The 20,740-nt window shown below is 43.7% G+C and overlaps 1 protein-coding gene across 1 annotated transcript in view; it reads left to right on the forward strand.

Annotated features, from left to right (window-relative positions):
- Positions 1-15,266, forward strand: part of LOC127055578 (uncharacterized) — a 433,156-nt gene extending 417,890 nt beyond the window's left edge. The window contains exon 2 of the mRNA XM_050962756.1: positions 15,056-15,266. Coding sequence (XP_050818713.1) covers positions 15,056-15,123 — 68 coding nt within the window. The 3' untranslated portion in view covers positions 15,124-15,266. The remainder of the gene's footprint in view (positions 1-15,055) is intronic.
- The last annotated feature ends 5,474 nt before the right edge of the window (positions 15,267-20,740 follow it).

The following is a 20,740-nucleotide window of genomic DNA, read 5'->3' on the forward strand; positions in this document are numbered from 1 at the left end:
CTGAACTCTTTTCTTCAATGCAGAAAAACAGCAATTGCTATAGCTGTTATGCAGCTATTTTTTTTCCATGGCAGCTCCAACTGTAAGGCACTGGTAACTGTAGCAAATATCTACAGTATCTGATAGGAGTCCTAGTTTAGCCTCCAACTGAAGCACCTTTAATATCCTGACATCACAGTGCCCCCCGTCCATATTGCAGCTAGCAGCTCCTCAAGTCTCTTGTCTTTCAACACGAGGGCACTGTCAAGGATCTCTGCCTATGTCTTAGTGGCATGCACTTTACTGCTCTGGTAAAGTAAGTATTGGGTCTTACTGTTCTCATTCCCAACTGTGCATTTCAGGCTTTTCTTTCATGTCCAGGGAGATGTACGCTAAGTAGCAAAATGCATCAGCAGAATAACTGTCACCTGGCATTTAAAGATCCTCTAACAATCTACTTACGTGAAGTACATGGAGCAATAGCTGCAATCTCTGCCTTTTTGCTTAGAATCCCTGATATTACAGTAAACTGTCTTCACAATTAAATGTGATTTCATTGAGTGGTGCTTAAACTAAGCTTTCTGTCTGCATCCTTCCCAGGCTATCTTCCCATGGCTGAAAAATAGAGCTTTTTAAAGCAACATGTTCTCAGTAGATTCATTATTTTATATTATCATGACTTCTTTATGAAACATTAGGAAGACAACATATTAACGAATCACTAAGCATTCAAATGGTGCCTGGAGAAAAAATTGTGCAGTAGAGACCTCCTACAAGTATAACCCTGATGTATCGAAAGTGTCTTCCATTTTGACAAGTGCTGCTTTAGTGAGTTTCTTTGCACTTCTGGAGCCTTGCAATAAGCAAATATCACCTTCACCACAGGTTTAAATGGCAAGTATTCTGCCCACAGAATGTATGCATATGCCCCATCCGTTTCAAAAACACACCAAAAAGATTGTAATATTCATCTTCATCCCAACCTCCTACTTTGCACAAAAATTAAAAATCCAACCTCTCTGCCTAGAATGAATGTGCTTTGTAATCATGCAGCTCAGATCCTAGTTCATTTCTATTTCAAATTAGATGTCACCACCTGTGTTTGAAATACATACCATATAAACTGAGCCTCAGTATTGTTCCATTTCTTTATACACAAAGACCAACTTACATTAATTTGATATGAATCTTACTTTACAAAGGCACTTTGGTCTGATGATTTTTATTTTAGATTAAGAGAACAGGAAACAAAAGTAAAGAATTGATGACACAGTGCAGTGTGACCATCCCTTCTGTAACAATCTGTACTTGAACATAAAATGGTTGCTGATAAACTCCATAATCATTTATAGGTGCTGTCCAATTCATGAGAGAGTGATCATTATTGTCTAGCTAAATACACCATACATTCATTTTGGCCCTATTATTTTAGGAATGGAATTATAACTTCATCCTCTCCATTACTACAGCTGTTCTCAAAAACCCCAATGAGGATCAGGGCCCTGTTGCACTTGGCATTTTATCCTATGCATAGTAGATGCTATGAAGAAAGGTCTAAGATGGTTATGGGAGATGAGACAAATGGGGTATCTAGGCTGGCATCACTGGCCCAGCAGAGGGGATAAAGGGTAATGTGATAAGAGACTAGGTCAGATCTGTAGGAAGCAGCAAAGCTAGCTTGAAAGCAAGAACTTGCTGCAGTGGGGAAGGAAGGACTAAAAGTATTCAGATCAGGAAGTGCTCTGGAAGCTAATTTTAGCAGTCACGTGTCTGATGGATTGAAGGGCAGGAGGCCAGTGGGGGCATTGAGGAGGCCAGAAAGGAAAAGTTTAGAGTAACGACAGAGAGAGGCATACACAAGAATTTTAGCTATCAGGCTCAAGAGAAAAGGTTGAATCTTTGAAATGTGGAGAAATAATGTCAATGTTTGGGTATAACCTGAATGTGAGGGGAGAAGGAAAGGAAGGAGTCAATGACTGGTTATGAGGCTGAAGGATAGAGTGGATGGGATATTAACTGTGGCAGAGAATAGGAGAAATGCAAATGCATTTGGGAAGAAATAGAAGGCACTCAGTTTTAGCCACAGGAAATTTAAATTGTCAGTGGAGGAGGACATGTAAGAGAAAGAGAGAGATTCCTCTACTCTTAGCTTCCCCTCCGGGTTCCTCTGCCATAGGGGACAATCCATCCTAAGTTAGGGAAAGGTGTTTACTCAGAGAGGTGAAATTCACCCCTTATGGGTATAAGTGGGACATAGAGTAGCAAACACAAGAAGAACCAGTGGATAACATTTCCAAATGCACCTAAGTGACTTTTAATGAAATTTTAGCTCCTAACTCACTTAGGTGCTTTTGAAAATTTTCCTTGAGCACTTTTGAAAATTTTGCCCACTGTGCATATTTTAATACTCTACACTTAGATTTCAAATGCAATTCATTGTTCATATGTTATCAGAAATTTATTTTTATTGCCCTGTGTGGACTTTGGATACTTTGCCGAGAGAATTGGGTGCAGTTTCCCTTTATCATCTTTTTATTGTATTTGCTCTGTGTATTTAAGAACCTTCTAACAGTTAGGGTTTGAATTTTCAGAATTGGCCTTTTCAAATCACTCAGCTATTCTTGCACTGGAATAATGGTGCATTATCCCATTTTATTCCTAGGATAATGTGCTTCCAGCAAGTGGTGTCAGAATGAAGATGAGCAAATTTGGGATGCTTTTAGTTTTGCACAACCAAAATGATGGTGATGTTTCTGGATCTGGGTCCCATTTTACCTAAAATCTCCAAGTTTGAAGGATGGAGGGTTGAATAAATAACACTGGTTTTTGCCCAACTTTAGCCCTAGATACCTTATACTTAGCTTTCTCCCCAAACCCCTGGACTGTCTCACCATCACCACCTTTGCTACTATGCCTGGTGGATACTAGCCAACTTTTTAAGAGGCTTTTCTCTGCAGTCACATAATTTTAAAGCATCTAATCTCTACCTCTTTCTGAATCCTTACCCAGTAAAAAGAAAATTCCCTAGCATTTCTGATCCCACAGGGATGATGACAAGAATTGAAGAAGAAACTTACTTCCTTTTTAGACAGCTACTGGCAAAATCTGACATCCTTAAACTGACCCCACTATTCAGCACACGATGGCTGCTGTTGAGCCTGTGGACTATCAGATTTGACCATGTCAATGTTCTGACACTCAGTGAATCAGAAACAGGAAAAGGTGACTTGTCTTTCAAACAGGATGAGACAATTTCACTTTACCCATTGAAGCTAATTTTCCTAAAGATATTATGCTGATTACAAGAATTTTGTGTTCTCTCATAATACCAGAGCATATACTTAGGGAATGACTCATCTCAGACGTCCCTATACCCACCTGCCCGAGGAAGGCATAAGTGCAGCAGATGTCCGGGAGCCATCTTCTCTGCCAAGGAAGGGGGTCTCCCATTATTATAGATGGGCTCAGACTTAAACCAGAAATCCAGTACATGTGCCAAAATACTATACCAAGGAGAATCATTTCCTAAACCCAGGTTTCAGAGTGGTAGCCATGTTAGTCTGTATCAGCAAAAACAATGAGCAGTCCTTGTGGCACCAAGGCTCCTCGTTGTTTTTCCTAAACACAGTGATTCAGCATATTACACTTCCGTTTGGCATCAGGGAAAACCCTGTAAAACAATTTCCCATTTCAGGTTAACCCAACAGACATCGTTCTGTGTTTTTTAGTAGGAGTTGAAGAAGCAAAATGTTCACTCTGGCTCCACTTCTGCTTCCATTAGTCAATGGGAGCATTGTCATTGTTTTAATGGGCCAGATTTTACTCATGCTGAGTAGTATTACTCTGCATATATTTATATTGAAGAAAATGATCCAACTGGGAGAGTACGGTACTCCTCTAAGTAAGGGTGGGCAACAGTTGGCCCAAAGAGAGAAGGATCAGACCCTTTTTAGCTAAATTAAAATGAACTAGAAGAAATTTGGTTATTCATTACTAATTTCAGCAAACCTCAAACTGAGCTGGAACTCCACCACATGCTCCAGGAATGAGGACCCATCAGACTAGATAGGTGAAATAATGTATATAATTTGTACGTCATGTATCTCTACTCAGAGATCCTCTTAGTGCAATGAGATTGTGATGTTTACAGAACAAGTGCTGAACCTAAATCGTAATGTTAAGTTGGGTTTTTTCTACGTGAATACAACTGATTTGAGTGGACTAGGTCTTTCTCTTAAAACATTTGCCCAGTGCTAGATTAGAGAGACAAGATTATAAATCACCTTTTCTTCTATGGATCATCTTATAGAACACTGAATATAATCACTAACCCCACCAAGGCACACTTAGCTGTAGCCACATGAAAATCACCTTTTAAATGTAGATAATACATTTCATCCAAATATGCCCCCCAAATAATATGGTATCAGTGAAATGCAGCCACTTCTGCCCTAGGAAGGAGGCGTGAAACAGTGCAAAGTACAGTGCAGGTAGAGGACATTTAGGCTAAGAACATCACTGCAAGCTTTACCCTTACACAGAGTGTCATGGGACCTTTACATGTTCACACATCAGGACTATAGATGAGCAAATAATTCATTCAGAAATTATTACTCTTTATTACTACTATTAAAGTAGTAATCAACATCTGCATCCCTTTGTGCTAGGTGTTTTACAGAGTCAAAGGGTATGTCTATGTTTAAATCAAACATGTGATTGCAGCATATGTAGACAAGCCTGAGCTACCTTTGACCTAACTAGCTCAAACAACAATGGCAGTGAAGCCATGGAAGCATGACCATCCTAACAGCTGGAGTACAAACCCAGGCTTCCGGGTCTGGTTGCATAGCCCAGGCCTCTTTCTGTTTCTACTTCCTGCCTGGATAATTCCTTACATCTTGGAATGAGTTTTCCCATGTGAATACTTAGACCTTCAACAGCTGGTGTCCCTGAATAGTCTCTAATATTTTGTTGGTTCCAAAAACATTCCTGCCAGTGAACTTATTCGTTATCATTAGGGCGCACACAAGCTGTGTGAACTGAGTTGAAGCCAATTGATAATTGTGACACTGGTAAACCACATGCCAGCTCTGGCCAAGGCCATAGGCACTAGCTAAGAATTGACAAACCCATAGCTGGAAATCTAACCAGCTCACCTGTATGCTAGTTTTATTCAAAACAGGTATGAGTCTTATAAGAATGTATGTAGTGTTTAGAGCAGTGCTGCCTAAACTTTTCCTATCGCGCCGCTTCTTACTAGTAATGAAATCTGTCCACACTTCCCCTCTCCCCCACATTACTGTACGGTAACTCAGCAGAGGAGCCTGGGATGAAGATGGAGCTGGAGGCAGAACTGGGGATGGGGCAGGAGCTGGGGCTAGAGGCAGAGCTGGCCTAGGGGCAGAGAAGGAATGAGGGCAGAGCTGGGCTGGGGGTGGAGCGGAGCTGCAGCTGTGGCTGGGGCCAGGTCCAGAGTGGAGCTGGGGGCAGAGCATGGTTGGGTGGCACTTCTTCCCCACCCCGTATGGGGGCTGGCCTGGGCCCTGCCACGTATCCCTCCTGAATGCTCCTTCCCACGCCCCTGGGGGTCACACCTCACAGTTTGGGGACCACTGGTTTAGACTCCCAGAAATGCTTGTATGTTGCTGCATGCATTAATCTCCTTGTCATGCTGGTATTCTATGCGATAAGGAAATAGGGAAGTTTTGCTTTATAAAAACTTTGAACATGTTTGCTCTGATCTTGTGAACCCAGGCACAGGAATTGTCCCCACACTCACCCATTAAGGAGACCTACCCAGATTAAACGGGCCATTAAGAAACAGCATAGTACAAGGTTTGGTGAATGGCCCTATCACACCTTGGAAATGCTACGTGCAAGGAAGCTCGTCTAGTGGACTGGAAGGTCGGATGCAAACATAAAACAGTCACAAGACAATGTGTTGTCTTTTTGCTGTTTGAACTCTCATAGGGCCAGAGACATTGAATGAAGGCAGAGATCCCCTGAGGTTCACCCTGAGACTCCCTGGAAAGACATTTTGAATTAACAGATGACCATCTCTGTCATGTCAAGGAATAATAGTAACTCATTTATGTGCATATATTTGCTTCCTTTAACCTGTAAAATGATTCTTTTATTTCTGTTTCCTAGTTAATAAATCTTTAGTTAGTTTATTACAGAATTGGCTGCAGGCATTGTCTTTGTTGTGTGATCTAAGATACAAACTGATCTGAGGTAAGTGACTAGTCTCTTGGCACTGGAAGCAACCTGAATAGTTGCAATTTTTGGTGTAAGGGACCATTTATCACTAAGTCCAGCTTGCTGGGGTGGCAAGATAGACTGGAAAGTCTGTGACTCCATAGTAAGACTTATTCGATCCAGGAATTCACATTTGTTACTGGCTTGGTGAAATCTAATTGTAGAACATATCACCAGTTTGGTGTGGTCCACCCTGTTTTTGACAGTCTGCCTAAGGTAGGCACTCGCAGGTGTGAGTCACTCCAGATAGCATGACAATAATTTTCCTGGAAATTTGTTGCAGTATTTGTGTTGCTCCAGAGAGGAACTTGAGACCAAATTTTCAAAGTTAGGCACCTAAAGGTAGGCAGTGTGATTTTTGGATGTCCCTGGGGCGACACGGGCCCTGTGACATAAGCGTTAAATTTCTAATCTGCCAGGGTGAGCACCCAGGCCCTGCCCCCACTCCACCCCTTCCCCCAAGGCCCCACCCCCACCCTGCTTCTTCCCACCCCTGCCCCACCCCGCCTCTTCCTGCACCCAGCCCATCTCTTCCCTACACAGTTCTGCCCCCTTCCCCTGAGCCCTTGATCCTGTCCCCCTGCCCCCAGCATCTCCTGACACTCCAGGCAAAACATCTTATCCACAGTAGGCACTGAGAGGGAGGGAGAAGCACTGATCAGTAGGGCCCACCAGTGGGCAGGAGGCATAAGGGGGAGGATCTGGTAGGGGAGGCTCCTCCTTGCCCATCTGCCCCTCACTCCCCCCAGTTCGCTTCCTCACCCCACTCGCCTGCCAGCGTCACATCCCCACCTCCCTCCTGCAGGCCCCCCCAAAGCACAGGTTCCAGAGTGGTCACTCTGATTCACTGTACCCTAGGGACAGCTCTGGCCAAAGTCCATGGGAGCTGCAGGCGCTCTGCCCCTTTTGCAGACAGAAAATGGATTGCTCTTCATAGTGCACTTCCGCACATTTTCCCCATAAAAAGGGGGCTTCCCCCCTTGGAAGCAAAACATTATGTGAAATTGCACAAGACTAACTGCAAAAGGTCCAAAGCAGAGCACAAGAACCAAGGAAAACGGGGCAGAGAGCGGCACTTCAGAACGGACTCATTATACTTTTCTTTCTCGTGATGAAAGTGTTAACAAAAGCAAAACCCAGTAGTTGCAAGTAGGTAGCTTTTCTCCTGCATTAAAGCCTAATAGCAATAGTATATACTGCTGAAATGGACAGTCCATCCAAACAAAAATATACATGCTCACCCCATGCCCAAACCAAAGCTTCCTAAGGTGCACCTCCTGCTAAGATTTTTGAAAGTGTGGTTATTAGTCTCCTATTTTCCTGCCACGTTTTTATGGAAATGTCTTACTATATAGTGGTAGCTACTGATTAGATATATTTAGTTTCCCAAGAAATGCCCAATGAGTCCTGATGTCAGTGAAAAAAAAATCACTAAATGATTATTAGTAGCTGTTAATCCTTTTTCTTTGATTTGCTTAAACACCCCAGATCCTTAGTAGTCAAACTTTTTGTTCATGTCTGTTAGAAAAAGGGCCACATTCTGTCCCCATTATCCCCGTGCAGCCTTATTAAAGGGCACATGTGTAATCAAATGCAGAATCTGATCCAGTGAGACACCTAGAAAATAACTCCTTATCTTCCCTCGCTCATTGCCCTGGTTATGCATTTACAAAGAGGGAACTGCAAAATGCTATCTGAAATCAAAGAGAGTTGAGAGCACTCAGCAGCTGGCAGAATCAACCCCCTGATGAGAGACTCCAGTTCCATCCTCAAAAACTGAAGGTATCTCTGGTGAAAGTGAAACCCATCATGGTCTGAGAGGTTATGCTCGTGACAGCAGAGAAGGGCAAAAAAACCACATTTTCAACTACAGCACACAGGCTTAAAGCCACTAAGAAACAGAAATCAGTGAAAATTACTTCGAAGTGGCAAGAAACCTAACTCAGAAAACACATCAGAGCTAGTTAAACAATAGTCAGAGAGATGAGGAAGTGTTGGGTCCTATTCTGGTGTTTCTGAGAACATGTCAATTCCTTTAGTGTACACAAGGAGGAGCAATGGATGGAAAATGTAAACTGCTTCAGAGTTCAGCAATGACCTGCATACAAGCATAGGGAGAATGCTGCCAGCTGGCTAGCAAGAGGAAATTCTGATATTCTTTATCTTTAAAATAAATGCCTATAAAAAGACCTACCTTTCCCTCAGTGTGAGAGTGGGCATCTGTGAAAATCAAAATAACTTCCATCCTTTGCAAACTGCTCCATTTGTGTGTGAACTGAATGCACACTCCTGGGCTTTGATTGACCCTCCAGCATGATGGACCATCTCCGCCCCCTTGAGTAACACTCTGCTTTTTCTATTTCTCTTCCCCCTGAACTCCTGATTCCAATAGCCTGGGGCAACTGATTAGAGTAGCTAAACAAATAGTGTTTCTGCTGATCTCTCAGCCATGCTATAAAAACCTGCCTTCCTTTTGTGTACCTTTCAAGCTTAATTTTAATTTTGTTCTCACAATGTTGTTTTTATGCAATCCTCAGTCAGGGACGTGGACATCAAAGGGTATGTCTACCTTGCTATCAGAGGTGTCATTGCAGCTCAGGTTGGCATACCCACACTAGCTTTAAGCTAGCTTGATATATTTAGCTATTCTAGCCAATAGCAATGAAGCTGCGGTGGCACAGGCTTTGGTGTGGGCTGTACAAGAGAACTCTGGGTAGGTGGCTGAAGCCAGCACCACCACATCTACACTGCTATTTTTAGCCATGCCAGCTAGATGAAAGCTAGCACAGATAGGCCTACAATCGCACCTCCGATTGCACTGTAGACAGAATCTGAGTGACATCAGTTGTGTTGACATGTTACTGCAGCCACAAAAATAGGCATCAGACTGAGGCCTGCTTTCAAAATCAGATACTCCAATCTTTCATTTTCTCGGTGGCATGCTCCACTATGAGTAAATTGTGCTAGCAGAACAACCTGTTGTTAGCAAGGTTCTAGAGCAGTTTCCCTTACCAGCATGGACATTGATTTTTTTTCTCCTAAGGACCAAGGCATGATATAGCCTACCCCTTACACGGCGTGGGTTTAGGGCATGATTATCACATGATGTCCAGACTATGTAACCTGTCTATGCCAGTCAGGGAAACTATGTTACAATCTTGCCAAATACAGTATATTTTCAACCATGTGAACATCTCTCTCTCTCTCTCTCTGTGTCTCTATTCTGTCTTTATTTATTAGACTGATATGAGATCATTTGTATCTAATTCTCCAAATCTCCCTACATTGTAAGGATTAACTTACATAACAGTAACAGGTTAAAAGAAACACTTAGGAACAGATATCTGAACCTCTGGTCTCGTAATGCAATGGAATAAGGATACATTTGAGTTACTTTAACTCTCCTATAAACTGTACCTCAATGCTGAGTTAAGGTGCTTTACCGCATTACAACCCTCCCACTCAGAGCTTTTCCACCAGAGATCTTTGCAGTGGATTGAGTTTAGACTGGGTTTACAGCCTAGGTGTGAGGCCAAATGACAGAGAGATTTCAGGGTTTGGGTTCAACAGTGACAAAACCTCATGAGCTGGTCTCTCTACAACCCCTGCTTGACTGCAACAAGATTTTTAGGGATGGGAGAATGCATTGTGGCCCAGATCCCCAGAAATACGTGAGCAGTAGGGTTGCCAACTCTCTAATTACACAAAACCAAACACACTTGCCCCACCTCCTTCTTTGCCTCTTCCCTGAGAACCTGCCCCCTGCCCTTCCCCTTCTCCGAGGCTCCACCCCTGCTCACTCCAATCCCCCCTCCTTCTGTTGCTCACTCTTCCCCACCCTCACTCGATCATTTTCATCAGGCTGGGGCAAAGGGTTGTGCAGGAGGGGGTGAGGGTGAGAACATCGGCTGGGGGTGCAGGCTCTGGGGTGGGGCCAGGGATGAGGAGTTTGAGGTGTAGGAGGGGGCTCTGGGCTGGGAGAGGTGAGGGGTTTGGAGTATGGGAGGGCACTCCGGGCTGAGGCAAGGGGTTGGAGTGTGGGAGGGAGTACAGGCTCTGAGCTGGGGGTGCGGGCTTCAGGGTGGGACCAGAATTGAGGGTTTAGGGTGCAGGAAGGTGCTCAGGGATGGGGCAGGGGTTTGGGGCATGGGAAGGGGTGCAGGGTGCAAGCTCTGGGAGGGAGTTTGGATGCAGGACAGGGCTTGGGGCAGGGAGTCTGGTCATGGAATGGGATGCAGGCTCCAGGAGGGAGTTTGGGTGCGGGAGGGAACTCAGGGCTGGGGGTTGGGGTGCAGAAGAGTTTTGGGGTGTGGGCTCCAGGTGGTGCTCACCTCAGGTGGCTCCCCGCAAGTGGTGACATGACTCTTGGCTCCTAGGCAGAGGCACGCCAGGAGAGACTGCACGCTGCCTCCCCCACAGGCACTTCTCCTGCAGCTCCCATTGGCTGTGGTTCCCAGCCAATGGGATCTGTGGGACCAGCATTTGAGGTGGGGGCAGCACACAGAGCCCCCGTGGTCATCCCTCTGCCTAGGAGCCAAGAGACATGTCAATGCTTCAGGAATTCACAAAGAACCTGGTAGGGAGCCTGCCAACCCCATGCCAAGTGGACTTTCAATGGCTCAGTCAGCGGTGCTGAGCAGAGCTGCCAGGGTCCCTTTTCAACCAGGTGTTCAGATTGAAAATCAGACACCTGGCAACTCTAGTGGGGTACTGGAACAATTTTTGTAGTGGGGGTGCTGATGATGAGTTTGTGATGGGCTGTCTGCATTAAATTCTCCAGAAATGTTTTGAACAAAATCAGTTGCTTTTATTTTATTTTTTTTCCTGTGGGTAAATTTCCCTACTAGAGAGGGGGATTTTTAAGGTTTGCCCAAACAACCCCCTCAAAAATAATTAAGAAATGATACAATCAAAGAAACAAAGTCAGCTTGTCATGCTAGTCATCTCCAGGGCCTGGTCAGAACTTGCTTTCTCTGGGAATGAAGGAAGAATGGCCAACAACTTATATTATTGTTTTATTTATCTTAAAAGGGGATGGAAGCCCTGCTTTCAATAGCATTATCTCTTTTCCATAAGCAAGGGAAAGAAAGAAGCCAAAAAGTAGAAAGAGAAAGAAAACATCTAGCATTGAAGTAGGAGCCTGACCTAGGCTTATCTGCTCCTAGGGTTCTTCCCCTCTCAACGTCCACTCCATCATTCTGGCCCATTAGCCTCTACACCTACTCCCTCCCTCAAGAGATCTTCCTTACCATCCCCACCCAGGAGCCCCAGCCTCCATCATCCCAATCCCCACTCCTTACCCCTCTCTGCTGGCAAACTGCAAGTCTGTCTCACTTCCCAGTCTCTGCTGCAGTTTCAGCACATTGAGGACCCAAGACACAGAGCAGAACCCAGGTGCTATACCAGCGATGCTCTCAGCCATGTGACCTGCACCACTGGCCTTTCTCTTGCCAAATTAAGTACTTGAATGTGGATGGGGGTGTGCACGCTGCCATCTACTGAATGGAATGAGACCTTCTCAAATGAGTGGCATAGGCCTTCTATTGTTAACAACTAATGGAGACTCAGCATTGCCAACCCCAAGTGTTCAAAAAAATCAAGATTCCCCACCCCCCATCAAGAGATTGGTTTAAAAATTATGATATTTAAAAAAATAATAAATGTGGTGGTTTTTTATTTGCTTTTGAGTTCTGCTCTGCTGCTGTCATAAAATCCCAAGAAGCCAAGCTATGCAGCATGTGGCAATTCTGAAGCAACAGGAACCACTGGCTATGGATCTGTTGCAGTATATACATGTTACTTTAAACATCCAGAAGAAAATCAAGATCACCTCTGCCCATCTTGGCTGCACAATATCCTATTTTCATTCCACTTTAACAATCTCCAACATGCTTTCTCAAGGGAGTATTATTTACATTTCATTTTAAAATAATGCACTCTCTTCTGGACAGATGCTAACCTATGCCAATTCTATTCTGAACTGACCTCCATATGGTTTACATTACATTCCCAAATGTCCACTGAAGATAGATTAAAAAGAATTTATTATGTGTAAAATACAGTAGTTGATTATTAAATACTTATTGAGGTCCAATAAATCTCTAATACATACACACACACACATAATCCAGCTGCTGCTAAGACTTATATATATATATATATAGGAATCAATTGATATATGTTTAATATTAAGGCTGGTCAAATTTTTTGTCAAAACAGCTTTTCAATGAAAAATGTCATTTTCATTGAAAATGACATTTTTTGAAAAGATTCTATTTTGATAAAAATTTGTCAATTTTGAAATAAAATGAAGTCAAGCACTTTGATAATTTTTTGAATGGAAACATTTTGCTTTTTTTTGTTCCAAAACTAATTTTTTTAATTAAAAATATTAAAGTTATTAAAAGATCAAAATTGGAACTAATTGTATTTTAAATCAGAATGAAACATTGCAATCAAAATTATCAAAAATGGGGTTTTGGAATTTTGTTTCACAGAAAGTTTTGTAATGTTTTGGTTTTGGTTTGGACCACAACAAATTTGGAATTTCTCACAAGATGAAAAATCTGATTCCCGGCCAAGTCTACTCAACATGCAGTATAACCGTTTTTATTAAATCAAAAATGCATACATGCAGGCAAATCCTTGTACTAAAGAACATGGCCAAGTGCTGATTTCTCAAACTATGGTTTATTATGAACCAATAGAGAGACCCAAGTCCCTGAATCTCTGTCACCAAAGAGTGGTCTCAAGACTTGACATTGCAAAGTGGAAATATTTCTGAACCTTCTTTTCTTTGTGTTTAGCTTTACAACAGAAAGACGATGCACTATTAGGGGAAAATGCACCATTGTGAGGAACTTACCTAAGATCCTTGTGCCACTTAAGTCCCCCTGGAATCCTATTTTGACTTCAGTGGAACTATCACATGAGCGAAGTTACGCATATGCTTGTGCTTTGCATGATCAGGCTTCAATTAATCTGTGTCTAATCACAGCTGCAGAAACAAAATTTTCTTTCTAGGACCATTCACAGGACCAGAGCTTTGCTAGCAGAAAGGTTCACACTATATCATGGGGTTGGGGGGAGGTGAAGCCAAAATTATTGGTAATTTTTTTTTTTTACTGTTTCCCAATTCTGGACTGAAGCCACCACAATTAAACAGGCAGACAGTTTTGTGTTTGGCTGTGAGAGTTATGATATATAATAAACTATGAAATATTGGTTTCTGATTTGGAAGATTTGTGGGATTTGGGAGTTTCTGTTCTCTTCTGTCAAAGTTTCACTATTGTGTCCATTACTGTGGTTTTGTGTTGTCCTATTATGTTATTATAGCAAATGTAATGCATGTACTAGACATGGATGTTTTATTGTCTATGCTGTATGTCCGGTATCCATCACCAGAATACAGCAGCTATGTACAGTACCTTGGTTGCACTGGTCACATTTCAGACCAACATGACTCATTGTCCTACCACAAGTACAGAGTGAGTTCACCCAAATTACAGCTTCCAAGTATGTGAGACGGCTACTAACACAGACAACTCACCCCCAGCCTTCTCAGCCTAGGTATTAGTTTTGAACTTTGGAAACACAAGTAGGATCTTCGGTTGCTTGCCTGCCTTCAGAGACAACAACAATAGCAGGTCTGTGTGATGTATTTGTGAGTGGGTAGGAGGACAAGTTGTTAGATCTATAATTTGTAGCAGCTTGGAAGTGGCACCCCCACTCCCTGCCGTCCACAAGCTAAAAAAAGAGTCAGAGTTCTATGATTTCCCTAGAGGAGGAGGAGTGTGACATCCATTTACAACATACAACATAACAGCAAGCTTATTCTATATTCCCAAGTGAAACGCTGTCATGCACATGCCCTCGGCCAGCTCTCTCCCCCGCCACCTCCCACCTCTTTCTGACACACGCGCACTTTTAGTATGTGACACCACCCATATATCCATATATCCAGCTTCCATCCCGGGCACATCACACGATCCATTGTCTACAGCCAAGCACTGAGGTACAACCGCATCTGCTCTGACCCCTCAGACAGAGACCAACACCTACAAAATCTCCACCAAGCATTCTCAAAACTACAATACCCGCACGAGGAAATAAGGAAACAGATCAACAGAGCCAGACGTGTACCCAGAAGCCTCCTACTGCAAGACAAACCCAAGAGAGAAACCAACAGGACTCCACTGGCCATCACATACAGCCCCCAGCTAAAACCCCTCCAACGCATCATCAAGGATCTACAACCCATCCTGGACAATGATCCCACACTTTCACAGGCCTTGGGTGGCAGGCCAATCCTTGCCCACAGACAACCTGCCAACCTGAAACGTATTCTCACCAGTAACTGCACACCACACCATAATAACTCTAGCTCAGGAACCAATCCATGCAACAAACCTCGATGCCAACTCTGCCCACATATCTACACCAGCGACACCATCACAGGACCTAACCAGATCAGCCACACCATCACTGGTTCATTCACCTGCACATCCACCAATGTAATATACGCCATCATATGCCAGCAATGCCCCTCTGCTATGTACATCGGCCAAACTGGACAGTCTCTACGGAAAAGGATAAATGGACACAAATCAGACATTAGGAATGGCAATATACAAAAACCTGTAGGAGAGCACTTCAACCTCCCTGGCCACACTATAGCAGACCTTAAGGTGGCCATCCTGCAGCAAAAAAACTTCAGGACCAGACTTCAAAGAGAAACTGCTGAGCTTCAGTTCATCTGCAAATTTGACACCATCAGCTCAGGATTGAACAAAGACTGTGAATGGCTTGCCAATTACAGAACCAGTTTCTCCTCTCTTGGTTTTCACACCTCAACTGCTAGAACAGGGCCTCATCCTCCCTGATTGAACTGACCTCGTTATCTCTAGCTTGCTTGCTAGCACACATATATATCCCTGCCCCTGGATATTTCCATTACATGCATCTGAGGAAGTGGGTATTCACCCACGAAAGCTCATGCTCCAAAACGTCTGTTAGTCTATAAGGTGCCACAGGATTCTTTGCTGCTTGCACCCATATATAGCTCCCTTGGTTACAGCCCTGTGTTGAGGGCTAGGCAGAGGTATTCTGGAGCTCATGTCTATGCAGGAAGTGCAACTTATGTTCCCCTAATTAGCGAGCAAGCTCTGTATCGCCGGCTCTTTGGGTTGGCGACAGCCCAGCGGGCACAAGCAAGAAGTAATCCCTGTGGCTCAGGAGGGTCTGGGGATTGCTACTATAGTCAGTCACTGTACAAGAGGGACAGGGTAGCATTGGTGGAGGCTCACTTTACTTATTCAAACCACTTGGCAAGCATTGTCGTCATTACAGGCAGAGCGCAGAGAGGCTCCTCTAAGTTAATACTCAAGCATTTCCTTTCCATATCTTTCTCAGACATTTCCATTTGGGGCTGAAATCATCCACATTTATACTCAGCTGGAGAGTGAATTTTTTGGGGCAAATTTGAGTAAAAAATGGCACAGGCATTATTGAGGACAATGAGTGGGCAGGGAAGGAATGGCAGTACAGTTTGGTTTTATTTTTAAATGTTTGCAACTTAAAAATAAAAAAAGAAAAGATGAAATTCTAGTGTCTCTGTTTCAGTAGAACATTGAAATACGGGGTCAAATCGATTAGAAATACTTATCTGTAAACAGAGGGACATAGTCTCTGTATCTGTAGAACTCAATAGGATGTGGTCCTGAGAAAATCTGTTTTGATTTGGCAATGTACAAGGGCTTTAAAAAAAAAAAAAAAAGACTGCTTTGCCCATGTGCACTGATTGTTGTTTTACAATAGCAGGATTTTCACTAATCATCTCCCACTGTTCCATTGACACTGAGCATGCAGGTGTATATACACTGAATTGAATTTCACGTTTTATATTATCTCTCCATAGTCTTAACTCTGCTTACACAAGCATATGAAAGTTAAGTGGAATTTTTGTTTTTAATATATAGGAATGAATATACATTATGAAATATAAAGCTGCTAGTGAGGCAAGGCTGAACACAAAGGCAGGTCAATTGATCTAGGTTCTATTCTTGACTCTGCTTCTGATTGTCTGCATGACTTTGAAAAGGCGCACAGTCTGTTTTCCCATTCTGTAAAATGGAATGATGATATCCATCAATACATTTGAAGTGCCAAGTATCATGATCTTTTACTGGACCAACTTCTATTGGTGAGAGAGACAAATTGGTCCAATAAAAGCTATTACTTCACCCACCAATCTGGCTACAACAACACTTCACACAAGTATTATTATGTAAGACATTGTCTCATAACATCAGAACATGGGGATGGTCAATGAAAAGGTGGCAAATTCAAAATCCATAGAAGGATATGTATTTTTCACACAACATGTGAATAAACTGTGGAATTCACTGCCACAAGATGTCATTGAAGCCTAAAACTAAGCAAGGTGCAAAAAAGGACTGGATATTTATATGGATAACAAGAATATCCAGAGTTACAATAATTAATGCTGATGAATTTTGGAAGAGAGATATTAAACCTCATGCTTCAGGGTTTAAACACAAACTCCAATGCTTAGTCTCATCCTAATCCTTAGCCAGATGGCAGATTATCCCACACTGATTTAGTGCAAGATGGGTTTTTTGCACCTTCCTGTGATGCATCTGGTGCTGGCCACTGTTTGCAGTGGGTTACTGGAAAGACGGACCTCGACTCTGAATCAGTGTACCTGTTCCTATGTTATGGAACACACAAGAATGTGCAGAAATCTTGCAAAGTTCTTCAAGGAAAGCCTTCACATAGGGCTGGTTAAGGACATTTTGGGCTGTTGTAGTTTATCTTTACAACACCCCAATGGCATTGACAGCCTAGAGAAAACAAAGGTGACGCCTGCTGCAACAACTGAGCTCATTAAGCCTTGACAGTCAGCAGGGCATTGTCCTGCTTCTTAACAACAACAATCCTTTCTCCTTGTGGGAGTGGGAAGACAAATTCCTACGAAGCTGGGCATGTTCATTCTGTCCTCCGTAATTGACTTTTATCTCTCCTCTCTTGGAGGGCAGAAACTTGCATCTGGAGACACAGAAGGGACAAAACATGTATGTTTTGGGACTTGTTTATTTGATCTAATTTCTGAAAAAGCCAGCTGAGTGCACTAGAGACAGAGGGAAAAGGCCAAAAGATTATGGCTTTCTGGCAGACAACGTTTCTGTGCAGAGACTTGTGGCTACAGTAAATTGTGACAACCATCTGCTTGAGCTCTAGGTATATTGAAGCAGAACTGCGATTCCTGCCCTAACTGTGGTTTCCCAAAATGAAAGTTTTACAACAGAGAAAGTTCAATTTAAAGAAGAACAAAGTTTGCTTTGACTTTAGGAATATATATTGTCATTCAGTGGAAGGCACCCTTTGTAACACAGGAATTGAAAAATAGACAGAACAGGTGGGTACTGGGTGAAACAAAACCAGACTTCGTGATAACTACAGGTAATTTCTCCCAGCTTCTTCTTGCCAGGATGCTGCCATGCCTTCAGCTCCTGTTAACTTCAATGGGAGCTGCAGGCATGCAGCACCTCACAAGCACTAAGCACGTTGCAGGACCAGAACCATTGTTAATTATAAGTATCAAATGGAAGATTTAAAATGAAAGGGAAGGCCTGACAGATTTATAGCTCCAGATACATAATTATAAGAGGAACATTGCTAAATCAATGGGCAGGCAAGATGGTCTAGGCTAGTAGGCTGAGCATGGTGCACTGCTGGGAGCTAGTCAAATCTTGTGTTCTAATCCCAGATTGACTCTGATTTGCTGCGTGACCTCATACAAATGTATCCACATCTTCCTAGTTTCCCTAGATACAAGTGAGGATAATACTTACTTACCTCACAGGAATGCTACCAGCATTAAATACTGTTGGGAAAGAGCTTTGAAGATTAAAAGCATTATATAAAATGCAAAGTATTATTATTAATATTATGGTAGCACCTAGAGACTCCAGTTGAGATGAGGGCCCCATTAGGCAATTGACAAACTCTTGGTAAGAGAAAGTCCCTGCTTCTGAGAATTTACAGTCTAAATATACAAAACAGACAAAGGGTGGGAAAAAATGATTTTATAGGTGGGGAACAGGGATATTATGCGACATACCTAAAGGCTAAACATATAGTGTCATTCGGTGACTGCAATCTTTACAGGTGCTTCCAGCAAGCAGAAAGTTTAAAAGAGGAGATGGTGGAGCAGGCTGCACATTGCCACAGAACCGCAAAGAACACTTGCCATATTTAAGGGGTCCAATCCTGCGAGCTGTTGTGCTACTTTGCCTCCTGCATAAAGCAGTGGGAATTGTGGGTATTCAGCACCTTACAGGATCAGACCCCACTTTCAGGTTAGCTTTTAAAGCTTCAGAAACCTTCATTCCAATTGTTTGAACCAAATTAGAAAGATTTGCAAAGGGAAAAAGTAGTAAGAGGGTTGGGTTGGAGGGGTACAGTCCTTACAGTCTAGATCCTTATTTCAGGTGCTTTTATGTTCAGTCCTCAGTACAATTTTACCAGTATACCCAAAGCAGATGAGAGGTTACATGTGGCTTAAGAACAATTAAAATAGATTTATTAACAAAAATCAAGATCTATGGGGGGTGGAAATTAGCTCTATCTAGTGTGCATGCATGTGCTCCCCCCTCCCCCTCCCACACACACTCTTATTTTCAGAGGTGCTGAACACCTGAAGCTCTCATTAACCATACTGGACACATGGGTCTTCAACACTACTGAAAATCAAGCCCATATTATATACCTGTTTATATCGGTGGGGGAGGAGGGGGATATATGACTGGGGCTGTAGTGAGGTGGACAGACCTCCCTCCTCCGGGGTGAGTGAGAGAGTATTACATGCCCCTTGGAGAACGGAGCCTAGGCCGCCCTGCCCCCCTTGCCAGAAGGACAGGGGCATGGCTAGCAGTATAAAAGACCACACCCGCAGTCCATTCAGGGGGAAGCCTGCAGAGGGGAAGGACGTGCCGCCAGTTCTGGAGCAGCATGGAGCGGATCCCCCGCCTGGCTCAGCAGGAGCAGCTCCCGGAGGACTGGCTGCAAAACCCCAAGCCCCCGTGTGGGCGTGTTGGATCCCCGCCAACCCCAGGGCATCTGATTCTGCCCCTGCCAGGGCCCTGGGCTGGGACGCAGTGGAGTAGGGAGGGCCCACGTCCCCCTGCCTAACCTCCTCCCCCCCCGGGTGGCTGGCCCTTCTGCCTCTGAAAGGGGCTCTTGCTCTGAAGATGAGTGGCCTCAGCCCCTTAAGACTGTTGTTTGCTGGCTGCCTGAGCCCTCAAGCCCAGGCTCCAGCCTACCTTGAGACTAGTGTTTTCTGGCTGCCTGAGCCCCGCCCAGGCTATAGCCAGCCCCTTTGAGACTGTTGTTTGCCAGCTACCAGAACTCAGATGGGCTCCGGCCCTTGTTAAGCTACGACAAGCTTGGTGGTGGGCTACCGCCAGCCCTTCAGTGACCTCCCTCCTCCAGGGTGAGTGAGAGAGTGAGTATTATGGGCATAAAGACTCACCAGAAGCACTGAATAGAACTGGAGTGAAAAGAAATCTCTAATGTTCGCTTAGAAAAATGCAATTGAGATATGGCAGGAATTGGGGTGGTGGGGGGAGAATCTATTTTGCTTTTCCTTGTATCTGGTTTCTTCAATACAGGGCAGGCCATTATTCCCTTTGCTACAAAGGCGGCACATCAGGGTATTAGATCAAAAGCAGGCATCTAAAGAGAAGGTCAGCTGATAAAACAAGGGACACTGATGCCAACAGCACAAATTAAAAGGTACTATTAAGTTCCTTCCCTTGCCTTCCTGTTCCACTTCCAGATAGGACATTTTGTTATAACTTAGAACTGGCAGATAATTAGGGGAGCCCTCATGATTATATGATGCCTTATTGAACTGAAAAATGAGGAAGTGTTTCCTTAAATGTTATATGCTATTATTGTAGGGCTCAGTCTTCCCGTGTACTGAGCCCCCACAAATCCCATTGAAGTAAAGGGAAGACAAGAGTGCTCACCTCCACAGGAATGCTCACCACCTTGCAGGATAGAACCTTGCAGAACAGCAAATCTGCTAAATGCTCTCTAAGCATATTGGACCCATTCCTGCTCTTACTAGAGTTAATGGTAATATGCCCATTGATTTCAGTGGGAGTAGGAGCAGGCCCATTGGCTCATGGGAGGAGACCACTAATAATTCTGAACCCAAGTATTGCTAGAAAAAGGAAGCGTGGGCTGAAGTAGATCCAGGGCTGGCCTTACCATGAGGCAAACTGAGGTGGCCACCTCAGGTGCCAAACTGGGCAGTGGGGGAATGCCATTAGGACCCAGAGTGTAGAAAATTGTCTGCTTCTGGTGCATATGTATTCTCTCTGCTCTAGATGCACACATGGTGGAGTGCTGTGATGGAGGAAGGAGGGCACAAGAGACATAATATGCAGGCAGGAGAAAAGGTGAGAGGGAATAACAG

The sequence above is a fragment of the Gopherus flavomarginatus genome, chromosome 7 (assembly GCF_025201925.1).
Source record: "Gopherus flavomarginatus isolate rGopFla2 chromosome 7, rGopFla2.mat.asm, whole genome shotgun sequence".
Classification (NCBI taxonomy): Eukaryota; Metazoa; Chordata; order Testudines; family Testudinidae; genus Gopherus; species Gopherus flavomarginatus.